The sequence below is a fragment of the Hypanus sabinus genome, chromosome 7 (genome assembly GCF_030144855.1).
Source record: "Hypanus sabinus isolate sHypSab1 chromosome 7, sHypSab1.hap1, whole genome shotgun sequence".
NCBI classification, from domain to species: domain Eukaryota; kingdom Metazoa; phylum Chordata; class Chondrichthyes; order Myliobatiformes; family Dasyatidae; genus Hypanus; species Hypanus sabinus.
In genome coordinates, this window is record NC_082712.1 from 154,043,375 (window position 1) to 154,056,909 (window position 13,535).

General features: G+C 34.9%; 1 protein-coding gene and 1 long non-coding RNA gene across 3 annotated transcripts in view; one reads left to right on the forward strand and one right to left on the reverse strand.

The window, feature by feature from the left end:
• LOC132397326 (uncharacterized) overlaps positions 1 to 11,143 on the reverse strand; it is a 29,783-nt gene extending 18,640 nt beyond the window's left edge. Inside the window, exons 1-3 of one of the 2 annotated variants that reach the window (XR_009513337.1) lie at positions 11,049 to 11,143; positions 5,053 to 5,089; positions 3,796 to 4,410 (exon numbers count right to left, since the gene is read on the reverse strand). This is a non-coding gene — a long non-coding RNA (uncharacterized LOC132397326). Of the gene's footprint in view, positions 1 to 3,795; positions 4,411 to 5,052; positions 5,090 to 11,048 lie in introns of those variants that run through there. The other variant, XR_009513338.1, reaches the window with a different exon arrangement.
• Positions 1 to 13,299, forward strand: part of api5 (apoptosis inhibitor 5) — a 36,977-nt gene extending 23,678 nt beyond the window's left edge. Inside the window, exons 11-14 of the mRNA XM_059975972.1 lie at positions 2,253 to 2,309; positions 3,713 to 3,789; positions 6,080 to 6,213; positions 6,701 to 13,299. Coding sequence (XP_059831955.1) covers positions 2,253 to 2,309; positions 3,713 to 3,789; positions 6,080 to 6,213; positions 6,701 to 6,780 — 348 coding nt within the window. The 3' untranslated portion in view covers positions 6,781 to 13,299. The remainder of the gene's footprint in view (positions 1 to 2,252; positions 2,310 to 3,712; positions 3,790 to 6,079; positions 6,214 to 6,700) is intronic.
• Positions 13,300 to 13,535: the final 236 nt, after the last annotated feature.

A 13,535-nucleotide genomic window follows, 5' to 3' on the forward strand; every position in this document is an offset into this window, starting at 1 on the left:
TTACAAAAGACACAGGAATTGAACTCAGCTAACCGCTACCCTATTAAATGATAATTTGTAAATCAGGAAGCATTGTCCGTTAATTTGAAATTTAAAAAGTTCTGCTACACTCTAGAACTCAAAGCATGATCAAGAAACCCAAATACTTAAAGATATACATGATGAAGTACCACATTATGAACAATTAAATATTTAATGAAAAGCAAACAGAATATACTTTCCAAGTGAAACAAATGAGATCCTGAGAGATCTTGCTTAACAAATTCAAGGTTTCACAGACAAACCCTTAACTAAACTAACAACACACAAACAATTGTACTTTTCATGTCCTTATTGAACACATTGTTTATTCATTTACAGTCCAGGCTGGAAAAAGTATGTGCACCTTTGTATTTAATAACTGGTAGAAGCTCCTTTAGCAGCAATAACTGCCACCAAATGTTCCTGTAGCTGCGAATCAAACTTGCACAATGGCAAGGAGGAATTTTAGACCATTCCTCCAATCAAAACGATTTCTGTTGATCAATATTGCATGAACAGCCCTCCAAGTCATGCCACAGCATCTCAATTGGATTAAGTTTTGGACTGACTTGACCATTCCAAAACACAAATTTTCTTCTTTTTAAACCTTTCTGTTGTTGATTTACTTTTTGTGCTTCTGATCAATGTCTTGTTGCATCATTCAACTTCTGTTAAACTTCATGTGATGGACTGCAACCTTGACATTCTCCTGTAAAATGTCTTGATAGAATTTTGAATTCATTGTTTCCCCAAAAATTGCAAGCTGTCCAGACCCTGAGACAGCAAAGCAGCCCCAAACCATGATTCTCCATCACCATGCTTCTCAGTTGGGATGAGATGTTGCTATGCAGTGCCCTTTTCCCTCCAAACACAGCAGTGTCTATTTTTGCCAAAAAGCTCAGCTTTTGTCTCATCTGTCCACAGAACATTGTCCTATCTGACAACAGAATATTATCTCAGAAGCATTGTGGAACATTCAGATAGTCTTTTGCAAACGTGAGATGTGCAGCAGTAGTTTTTTTGGAGAGCAGCTGTTTTCTCCATGGTGTCCTTCCTTCGATGATCACCATTCTTGTTCAGTGTTTTTCTTGTAGTGGACACACAAACAGAAACTTCAGCAAGCTCTAGCGATTTCTGCAGGTCTTTTGCTGTGACTTTTGAGTTCTCTTTCATCTTCTTCAGCATTGCACGTTGTTCTCTTGGTGTGATCTTTGCAGGATGCCCAACAGCAAAAGTAATAAATGTCCTCCATTTGTAGACAATTTCTCTTACTGTGGTCTGGTGACCACTCAGGTCTTTAGGAATGCTTATGTAGCATTTTCCAGCTTCACACATCTCTACAATTCTTCTAAGGTCTTCTGAAAGTGTGTTGATCGAGGTACGGTACACATAAATGTGTTTTTTTTTTAGGAGAGCAAGCTCTGTCATTAACCTGACATTGTGTGTCTTTTATATAGGGCAGGGCAGCTCTACAACCCACACCTCCAATCTCATTTCATCGTTTGGAACACCTGACTCCAAATAGCTTTCGTAGAAGGCACTAGCCCAGAGGTTCACATACTTTTTTGAAACTAGACTAATTGTTTAAATGTCATACTCAGCATTGATGAGAAGTAACACAATTGTTTGTGTGTGTAATTAGTTTAGGCAGATTGTGTTGTCTATTATTGTGACTTAGATGATGATCAGACCACATTTTGAGTAATTAATGCAGAAATGAGGTAATTTTGAAGGGTTCACAAACTTCTTTCAACTGTATATCATCAGATAGTTTCTTAGAATGTAAGAATTGTGAAGATCAAGAAAGTTATCTTTGTGTTTTTGTTGTGCTTTTAGATGTAATTTCGCTTACTATTACAAAAGTTTAGAGCACAATTGTGTCAACAAGGTGGTTGTTGGTTATGCTGCACTAAAACAATCTGTAGGATTTATTAACATGTCTATGATTGTAAACATTAAGTAAAATTGTAGCAGTAAGTGAATTGCACCCATAATGCACAACTAAATCACATAGGAGGCGGTTGCCTAATTATTACAAGTATTACTAATGGCTCCTAGATTTCATTAATTTCTCTCTGCTCTGTAACCATGCACTTCATTATGACAGAAATAAATTCAAAGACAGTCTAAAGATTCAATGGTGTTACAGTATAAATTCATGAAGAACATTTATGTTTTTGGAAATATGATATGAAATCACAGTTTTATATGATATTGTTTCTATCCCACAGAACAAGATTAAGGTTGTTGCATTGAAGATAACCAATAACATTAATGTTCTTATCAAGGTAGTAATTTTTTTCAACTATTGAATATAACCTTTCCCAGGATTGTTTGATTTTTATTTTGGAGTCACACATCTAAAAGTGTATATATAGCCTGTCATCAATATCCTGCAGCCTACCCTGGGTTGGAGGCCTGTTGCATATGTGAGTGGAGATTGTTTACATGTAAGGCAATTGAGGTCCCCCATTGGAAGTTGTCAAGAAGATTCAGTCACTCAGCCTTCAAGATGAGTTAGTAATTGAATTAGATATTGGCTTTGTGGGAGAAGCCAGAGAATGGTAGTCGATGGTTGCCTCTCTGAATGGAGGCCTGTGGCTAGTGGGGTGCTGCAGGGATCGGTGCTGGGTCTGTTGTTTGTCATCTATATCAATGATCTGGATGATAACCTGGTTAACTGGATCGGCAAATTTGCAGATGACGCCAAGATTGGGGGTGTAGTGAACGGCGAGGAAGACTTTCATGACTTGCAGTGGGATCTGGGCCTGCTGGGAAAATGGGCTGAAAAATGGCAGAGAGAACTTAATGCAGTTAAATGCGAAGTACTGCACTTCAATAGGACTAACTAGGGTAAGTTTTACACAGTGAAAAATGGGGCAATGAAGAGTGCTGCAGAACCAAGGGATCTGGGAATACAGATCCATAATTCACTGAAAGTGGTGTCACAGGTAGATAGGGTCATAAAGAAAGCTTTTGGCACATTGGCCTTCATAAATCAACATATTGAGTACAGGAGATGGGATGTTATTATGTTGAAGTGGTATAAGACTTTGGAATATTATGTGCAGTTTTGGTCACCTTCCTACAAGAAAGATGAAAATAAGGTTGAAAGACTACAGAGAAAACTTGCAAGGATGCTACCAGTTCTGTAGGACCTAAGTTATAAGGAAAGACTGAATAGGTTAGGACTTCATTCCTTGGAAAGGTATATAAAATTATGCAGGGTATTGATGGGTAAATGCAAGAAGACTTTTTCCACTGAGGTTGATGAGACTACAATTAGAAGTCATGGGTTAAGGGTGAAAGGTGAAAAGTTTAAGGGGAACATGAGGGGAAGTTTCTTCAGTCAGAAGGACGTGAAATTCTGGAATTATGCCAGCGCAAGTGGTACATGCTGGATTTCAAAATTTAAGAGAAGTTTGGATAGGTACATGAATGGTAGGGGTATGGAGGGCTCTGGTCCTGGTGCAGGTCAATGGGAATAAGTTTAAATGGTTTAGCATGGACTAGATAGACTGAAGGGCCTCTTTTTGTATGACTCTGTATGATATATTTTTGTATGACTGATTCTATTTAATATTTTGCTGTTTTCACTTTTGTACGGTTACAGTTAGCCTAATAGACTGGCTTAAAATTCTGTGTAGATTGAATGTAAGCATTATATAATCTGTGTATTTCTTTTATTTAGGATCTGTTTCATAATCCTCCCTCTTATAAAAGTACAGTCACCCTTTCTTGGAAGCCCGTACAAAAAGTTGAAGGGGGGTACGTTTAAATTCTACATTTAATTGTCGCATCTTATTTAGAAGCTAACCTCCAGTTTATAGAAAAATCATTGCTGATGTCTTGATCCACAACACTGATTGTTCTACATCTTATGATTATAAGACACCCCGTTACACTTGCGATTTTCACAAAATGAGGACCTTGGCCAAAAACTGAAAATTTGTTGTTTCTTGCTCATTCTATGTTTATTTTTTTTCCCTCAACATAAGTTCTTTAAGAGCAGATTTTTATTCAGTATCTCAGTTTTTGGTGTTATTTTGCAAATTCTGTTCCGTGACTTTTGGGGGTTGGGGCAGAGAGACTAATTTGCACATACTAGTCAAATTTTACAGATTTGGTAATGCATTTAGGTTTTTACACAGTAAAACGCTAATTAAATGTTATTATATTGGAACATCTACTACTTTACTTTCAAATCTTGGCATAAGCTTCTCCTGAATTGAATATGTTTGTCACTTATTGATATGGTATGCCTACCCGTAAATCCATTTTTGCAAGCAAAATTGAATCCTCCATTAATTGCTTTTATGTAGAGAAGGTCCTTGCCAAAAATAAAATTCTTTTTGTTTGTTGACAAGCGATGGAACCCCACTGAACCAACTATGAAAACACATATACATTTTGCATTACTGTGATGTTTGCAAAAATATTCAAGAACTATTAAAAATTATTTTTAAACTTTCCTAAGTTATTAGAATCCACGGTCAATTATATATTCATAGTTTGATTGTTCAGTTATAATAATTCCATTTAAAGAGTAGAATTTCTGTGATATTTGGAGAAAGCCCACTGAGCACATTCTGTTGGATTAGAAGTATATCCACTTATAGCAGTGATTTTAAAACCTATGTGCATGCTGCATGTTGTTATGTTGTGTATACTAGAAAGTGTACATTCAAAGGAATATTCAGTTGTACTTCTCCATTAGTGCTTCTTATTCCACTTATGTTTCAAGTAGTGTGCTCTCAGCTCAGTATTTCCATGGCATGTTCAGTAATGATGCTCAAACATCATCCTAACATCGACTAATTTTTTTTTGCACTCATTTGCTTACAGAAACATGTACCATAATATATTTATTGGCATGATGTCAGACTTTTCAAATTGACAGATGATTAACTGAAGAGTACTATAGATGACTTGAGGACAATGTGAAAGGTTAAGTTGTAAAAATGTCAGAGCATGAGATACCTCATTTTAGGAGAAAAAAGTGAAGTGTGTAATTTAATTAAAACTTCAAACCTGATGGTGCTGCAGAGTGATTTCAGGATCCAGGGACCTAAATTAAAAACGGTAAAGTGAATGCCATCTTAAAACAGAGTTAGGTTTTATGAATGGTGCATTAACTGTCATTGATTAACAGCAATCCATCCTGGTGGAATTTTACATTTTATTTTTGTTTGCCCAAAAATTTGCAGTAAATTGAAGCATTTGGTGCAAGTAAAGATATAAGACAATATTGTGAAGCAAATAGTTTCATGCAATACTCCTTTCAAACAGATCTTTTAGCATGTCCATCTGATACTTCACTTCTCCTTTTGAGGGTCCTACTACATTAAGTAAGATAGTTCACACCTGTACAAGAAAACAGCAAATTTGACGTAATCTGATGCACAAGGATTTTTTGAAATAAAAGATCCCAATGCCAACAGATTTTTGATATTTATAAACTACATTGAATCAACCGGGGCTATTTTTTCTCTTCCCACTTCCCCCATTCCCTGTGCTCAAAATTTAACAGTATATGGATTCAGACAGAAATGTTATAGGCATTTATAGCAAGTAGGACCGAATAGGTTTAGTGATGTTTTTCCCCATTGCTTTTGGCCCTAATTCTTTGTGAAAATTTATGATTGTTGCTGAAAACAATAATGCTGGGTTGTTAGACAGGAAAAAATTAGCAAGGTTTTCTGGTGCTTGTTCTGGCTGATCTAATAGGTTTTCTACATTATGGTATATAGAAGTGATTTTATCATGCTTGGAATTTAGTTTGTATATTTATATCATTCACAATAATGTTAGTAGTTATCTCAATCGGTATCTGTTTTATCTTGCATTTGGCATTATTAGTTTGACTGTGCAGAAACATAGACAAAACCATCTAATTTGCTTTTGGTTTAAGATCTTGCTTTTGAATTGCACAAGATAGAGCTTACTTAGATGTAAGTAGCTGAAAGAGAATATAGCCAATGACAGTTGAGCACTAAGTTTTGACTTAATTTTTCTTATTGTTTAATTAAAAGAATGTGAACTATGATTATTTTAATAGGCAAAAACGGATGTCTGAGGAAAACACTTCATCCCCTCCCAAGAAACAGCCTCCAGCACAAAAGCGAGATACCAGGCAAATCTACAACCCGCCTAGTGGCAAATACAGTGGTAATCTTGGTAACTTCTCTTATGGTAAGCATTATCAAGGGAATTATAGATTTGAGTTCCTCTGTTCAATGCTCATAGCAGTATAATTGATTGGAGCTGAGAAGTGTCTTATTCCTGAGAGGATGTGGTGCTCCACATTTGAAAAGGAAAGGAATCACTGTGGTATTCATTTACCACTTTGAAACTGAATCAAAGCAACATTTATTAGATTTGGGGTTTGTTGTCTTTCCTGAATTTGTTCATGAACCAGGTGAAGGAAGGAAATACATTGAAGATGAGTCTATTCTTAAGAGGTGGTGGGGCAAAGAATTTGTGACTTTGGAGAAGTTCATTTGGGAAACAAGGAGTTCAATGGGATTAATATAAATGCAGGAACAAGTTTAGTTCTGTAGTATATTTTGCATTCAAATTATTTTACAAGTATGTAATTACAGAAATGAAGCAATGTATCTTTGAAGTTATTAAAGTTGCAAGAGAATATTAAATACATAGTTATTTTCTTTCTTTACAGAACAAAGAGGTGGCTTCCGTGGCGGCAGAGGTCGAGGCTGGGGTGGACGAGGAAATCGTAGCAGGGGGCGCCTCTATTAGAAATAAAGATTCCTTCACCATTGTGTATTGTGCAGTGATTGCTATGTACTATATTCTTGGGATTGCTACAGAGCACCTGCAAGAACTGCGAGTAGTCTTCAAAGGAGAATTCTGTATTTAAGGCCTAATTTCTAAAAGATCTTTGTACAATTCAATCTTTTGTTTATATTTTGGTATGTGAAGCTGTTTTTTTCCAAAACTACATTCTGAAAGTACTTTTTAATTTCCTTTTTAGTTTATACAGCTCTTCAGATATCTGCAGTTATAGACTGGAAGGAAGTTTCAAAACGAAAAACAGCAGTGTTTGACATTCCAAAGTCCATCTTTCTATAGCACCATGGTAAAAATTAAAATATAGTAGAAAAAAATTGGTGAATATTGCTCATTTGATACAATCAAATGATTTATTCATGTACTTGTGTCCCAGCAATGTGATGTACGGCTGGATTTAGGTCAGACTTAAAATGTTATGATCCAAGACCAAATGTAGGAGCTTCCAAAATATTTTGGCGTATTTTCCAAAATAAAATACGCCACCAGAAGAAAATAGCATTACTATAAAATTTATGCACATGAGAATAGCAGCACTGGTAATTAAACTTTTTAATCCCATTCAGCAAGCTCTTACACCGATCAAAGCAGATGGGTAATCTGCTCTAATGAGTAATTTCTGGGTCTCAGTGGTATTTTATATAAAAAAAAGACTCATGGGTCTTGAGTCCTCTTTTCCAGTTGATGTTTTACCAGTGCCCACTAATTTTCCAGCGAAGACTAAGAAATTCAGCTGTCAAAATTGCAGATAGAATACCCATATTTATATAGTGTCTGTTATATACAGTACTAGAGACAAGTTGAAGCTCTAAGGAGGCATCTCACTCTCAGCTCAGTGTATCCCATTCAATAAACAAAAGACACTATACCTATGGATGAATAACACATTATAGGCTGTGATAAACTTGCTCATGTTATGTACAGTGTTTATAATTTGTTCCATTTTGGTCTGTACAGATTTACTTAGTGTTTATAGAGTTCTACTGCATTTTAGAACGTTTGTTAAACTAATTTGATTCCATACTTTATTGTTCATCTTCATGGCCAGCCTTGATATCAAAGCTCATTGTGCCTTTCTTTGTACAATGGGTTTCATTTTGATGTCAGAATACAACTCTGATGATAAGTATTTGCTGAACTATATACATCACTTCCCGAGTATGTATTCCAGCCCTTAATAAATCAGTAGTTAATAAGCTCCATGTTTTAATGTTTTAGCTGGTCACCTTCTAAATTTAAAATTGATTTTGAAGGTCATTATGCTCTTGGATTTAAATCTGTTGAGTAATTGCTTATTATATGACTACAGGTACTTGTGAGCAAAATTATGCAGCAGTAACTTGATCCTTTAATATATTTCTATTGGAGCTTTAAAGTATATTAAGTAGAGTTTACTACAGTACTAGACTAGCTATACATTTTTAGGAATCAGTAGACTTAAGCACAATATTTTAACACCAGTTAAATGCTAAAGAAATACTACTTATAGCAGTACTTGCAACCCATACTGACCTTGAAAATGTCTGTTCTGAATTACCGTAGAACTTGTATATATTTTTCAGTGCCAAAATTTGGGAAGGTGTCTTCACTGAATACACAAACTTTTTGAGGCTTTAGTAGAAATGTTAATTGTTTATAAAATTTGAATAATGAGCTAACCATCCTCAGTGGCAAAAACAAAATGGTCTTGAGAGTACAGTTCAGATAAGTATATTAGTGATTTTTAAAAAAACACAAAATGCCAACGCTAAGTAGTTCAAAATATTTGAGCAATGCTGATCTGTTTGGATTGCTGTTTAACTACCAAGATCTTAAATTTACCATTGTGCAAATTAATATATTAAGGTGTATTTTGGAAGCTTGCTTTTGGAAGTTAATGAATACTTATGCAGTGAATGTCAGCATGCAGTGAATATTGGCATGCACAATCTTTATGTATTCATTTTTTGAAATCCAGTCTTTGTACTGTCTATCCTTGGTAGGAGTGAATTAATGCAGTAAATATGAAGGCATGTGGGGAAAGATTTTTTTCTTTTGTAAGTTGTACAGTTGGATCTATTTTTTTTTTGTCTTTGGTCTGCGGTATAACAGTGCCAGAGCATTTTTTTTAAAGTTGTGCAAAAGGTTCTGATTATCCTTGTGCAGAAGTTTTATTTCAATACTTGGATTTAAAATTTCTAAAATGTATTAGAAAAGCTGTAACTGCACGTGACTTTTATAGAGGCGTCTGTACATATTGAGAGAATGCTTTTTTAGGTGTTTGCTGGTTTTATTAATGTCATTGCAGCTTCTGTTGAGAAGTGCAACAGTTTGCAGCATTGCTTTCTTTCCGTAGAAGGAAGAGTCAGTCCACCCTTTTTGGAATATATGTTTTATATGGTAATGGTGCACACCGAGTAATATTTTTGTATTGTGCATCTATATCAGTTAGTAAACAATGAAGAAAAATAACTACATTGTCAACAGTTTTTCAATAACTTGACATAACCAATATCTATTGAACAGATTTAAATATTTTTATAGGGCTATTAATTTCAATCTTGTGTACAGATGCGCAGTTTTTCAGATTTTTAAAACAAGTGTTGAGAGCAGCACTGAGTGGCAGGAATTGCAAGAACTCTTGATGTGGTCAATCTCAAAAATTAATGTGTAATTAAGAATATCACCATAAAATAAATATTAGAGCATGCAGCATCAACATTCAGTTATCTTTCACTAGCTGAATGGAAAAGAAATTTGCCTGCCTAGCTGCAAAATAGCCCTGGAATTCAAAGTTGTGTGTGTGCGCACTGGGAAGAGAATTATAATTTCTAGATGTGAAGATAGATTCGTTAAAATGTCAATACATAACTGAAACGGTATTAGAAGTTTGGAGAGCAAATCGTTCCCTTTATGATTTTTCAAAAATATATTGGCAGTGGGTCTGCTCAACAGGAATTAATGTTCTTTGCCCACATTTGTTTTTGTTCTATTTAACTCTCAATTTATTTAAAAATGCCAGACTGCCTTCCCAGTACCTACAATGGGATTGTAGAAGAGTGAAATAATTTACCAGTACAAAGGATGACCTATTGGTTGTGCCTTTCATTATAAAAACAGAAATGTTGAATTTTGGGGGAATCATCTGGGATTTCCTGACATAGCAACAGTCCTATGTGCTTTAAAGATATCTGAATTATTTGTTCTTTCTGCTTGGGTAATTTGTAACCATGATTGAAGAATAGCTTGCTCCCTACAATTGAGGGATTTATTGGACTATTCCATGCTAGAAGTGATATGGCCTAATTACATTTTGAAGTTAATGCATATAATTTCTGGAGGATTGTGAAGAGAACAGTATCTCCAAAGATTTTATGGTCCATTTCAATGTTTATTTAATGGTAAAACTTGTAAGTAAATTGTTCATTGCTAACTAATGCAGTCTCTTAAATGAGTCCAGAATTTTGGTGGGCAAAACTGGAAAATTTAATTTTTTCTTGTCAAGACAAGATTTTATTGTTTTTCTGTTGTTCATACCTTTGCAACTTGATATCAGCATTGTGGCTGTTGGAATTGACATTTGGTGTTTTGACATCTTAGGTTTGTTAGTAACTGATCTTGAACTGGATGTGATCTGACTAAGAATTATATCTTCCTCTGACTTGTATTCCTAATGTTCTGGATGCCAATTTCTAGATTCTGTTGACTTTGGGTGTCTGCTGTAATATATAGGTGAGACGTTATCAATAATCAAGACTTGTGTCTCATCACCCATCTCCATTTTAACAATTGTGTGGTGAAATTTTTTTTCTCTGAATAATATTTCACTTCTATCATATTAAATTCTACTTATTATTTTCCTGTGTATTTACCATTTGACCCAGTGAGTAAGGACATCACTGGTAATGACATTAATTGCTCATCCATGATGGCCTTTAAGAATGATAGTCAGCCTCTGTCTTGACCCACTGCAGTATACCTGAAAATATTCCCAAGGGTCTGTTGAGTATAGAGTTTGAATTTTTAGGCCCCACCTATCGTGTCCATTTAAAATAAATACCTGTACTGTGACTCAGGGAGCCTACAGATAATGATATTCTCAGAACTAATTTCTAAGGTGATTTTATGAATATTCAACCAATTTTGGTCTCAGATGAAAACCTTACTGAACTGAAAATCATTATTGTAAATTGGAACAATTCTCAGCCCAACACCAAATCCTAAAGGAATCTACTTACCTTGCAGCATGTCCTAAGTCGAGCAAATACTAGTATGGCAGTTTGCATAATCCATGGCATTGTGTATTGCTCCCACCAACTTGCATTTTCCTGTGCTTGGAGATGAAAATACTTTCAACATTTAACAAATTTGAAAATTAAAAATACAGATTATTTTCATTATTTGAGACAATCGCAAAAGATTTTCTGAAATTACAGTTCTCTCCATGGATTAACATGATTGATCAGAAAAGTTGTTTTGCACTTTGCTTACAATTTTCCCTGAAGTCTCACCATTTTGACCATTTATCAACAGCCTTTTTCAATGTCAGTTCTTGCTTCAAATTTCAGTTCAAAAATGTCAGGGAGCTTAGGGAGGTACAATCTTCTCACTAAACCAATACTCACAGATGTCATGTTATCGCACAGATCTTCAATTTTACAATTGAAAAAAAACTAATAAGTTTCTAATTTTAAACAGGATCTGCTTGCAATTTCCTGGCTTCTCAACACTAGGTTATTTTCTGTTTCAGTACTTGAAATGTCTGTTGTATGGTGCACCATTATTGTGTTTTATTTTTCAACCATTTAACTTGATTGGTATTTCTTTCCTATGTAGAATTACTAATTTTGACTTTTTTTCCAGATTGATATATTATGCATATCTTGCAGAAAATTGCGCTTATTTTCCTGTTTGTTTTTTGCCAGTCTGTTGTATATGTTTGATTCTCACTTTGCTATTGCAACCTTTTTTTCTTCTTCTGGATTTTTAATGCATTTCTACATTTCAAAGGTTCAAAGGTCAAGTTTAATGTCAGAAATGTATACAATATACATATTGAATGTTTTTTTCTTCGCAAAACATCCATGAAAACAGAGAGATGCCCCAAAGAATGAACAACAGTTAAACATGAGAACCCCAAAGTCACCCCCAGATCGCCCCTCCCATGCGTAAACGGCAGCGAGCAATGATCTCCCCCACCCACCTTCACCAGCAAAAATAAACATGCATCAATACAATCAAATAAATGCCTTTTATTTTCCTCCCATTCATTCTTTAAATTCAGTTTTGTAGAATATTACAGCACAGGGACAAGCCCTTGGGTGCGCAAAGTACTTGCCTACATGTACATGATCTATTCTCCATTCCCCATCAGTTCATCTGCCTGCCTAAATGTCCTTTAAACATACTATTGTCTCTGCTTCCACCACCTTCCCTGGTTGTGTGTTCCTTATGCAATGTGACCAGAACTGCACACAATACTCCAAATGTCACCTAACCCATGCTTGTACTTCTTGATCATTTATATGAACGTTGTTCCTTAAACATATTTGCTGATTGTGTATCAATCAGCTTGCTTTTAGTTGATGTAACGTAAACCACAAAATGAAATTCAGAAATTCCAGTGACAATTCAGCCCTTGCTAACTCATTTGGGTGATGCAATTGCTATTTTTTTCTTTTTGGCTTTGGGCTCATTTGAGGATACTGGACAGAAATCACATTCATGATTTACATTCACAAACCCATAAACTTTGATGTGAGAAGCTGCAAAGTGCACGCATAACAAATGTTAAAAGGGAGAGTTGAAATTAGAAAGGAACACCTGAGAGCAAAAAAAATCTAAGAAATTAATTGAATCACTAAAATTGAGTTTTCCATGTGTGGTATTTACAAACAAAAGATAAAAGGCATAGAAGTGAAATTACAGGAAAATCTCATGGTGAACGTTTGCATTTAGGAGTAGTCTGTGAAAATTTCCAGAGTAGAAGAAAAGTGAAGGGACGTGGAAGGGAATGAGTAATTCTGTGCAGATTTGAAAACAGACTACCAAAAATCTTGCTATGAAAAATTGGGAGCTATTTTACACACCGCCTATTTGCAATTGTATATTTGACGGTGATATATTTGAGTGACCAATCCATATTCAAAATAATTCAGTGCACTAATTATTTTAATATTAAGCACATTCAGATAATCATCGTATTTTTAATCTGTTCAAGGTTACTGCTTGCTTTACATCATGAGCAGGGCATCAAGCAATTGTAAATTATCTGTAGTTTGCTGTCTTGGTTAAAATAGTTCTGGAATTTTGGAGCTTTAAATCCTCTTGAAAAAATTGTATAGGAAATATAGTTTAAAATAGTTGTTCCATGGTTGGGAGGTTCATATTGTGTGGAGTGTAATATTCTATGCAATGTGCAATTTAATTACCTATGTACAATAAACCATCCATGTATCTCTTGATATATTAAAATTGCATTTGCACACATTCATTCTCTGAAATTTGTCATTTTATCAAAGTTAACCACAACAGCAAGCATAGAACTCCCATCTTTATGATAGCTACTGGGGAAAAGAGTCCTAATGTAATTACACCAGCTTGACGCTGGTGACAATATAGAATTACATCTTTGCTCCACCTCCACAGAAACTTGTTTGTTCAAAACAACTTTTTCATACTGTCAATGCTGATGTATAACCAAAAATGCATTCATAAGATTTGAA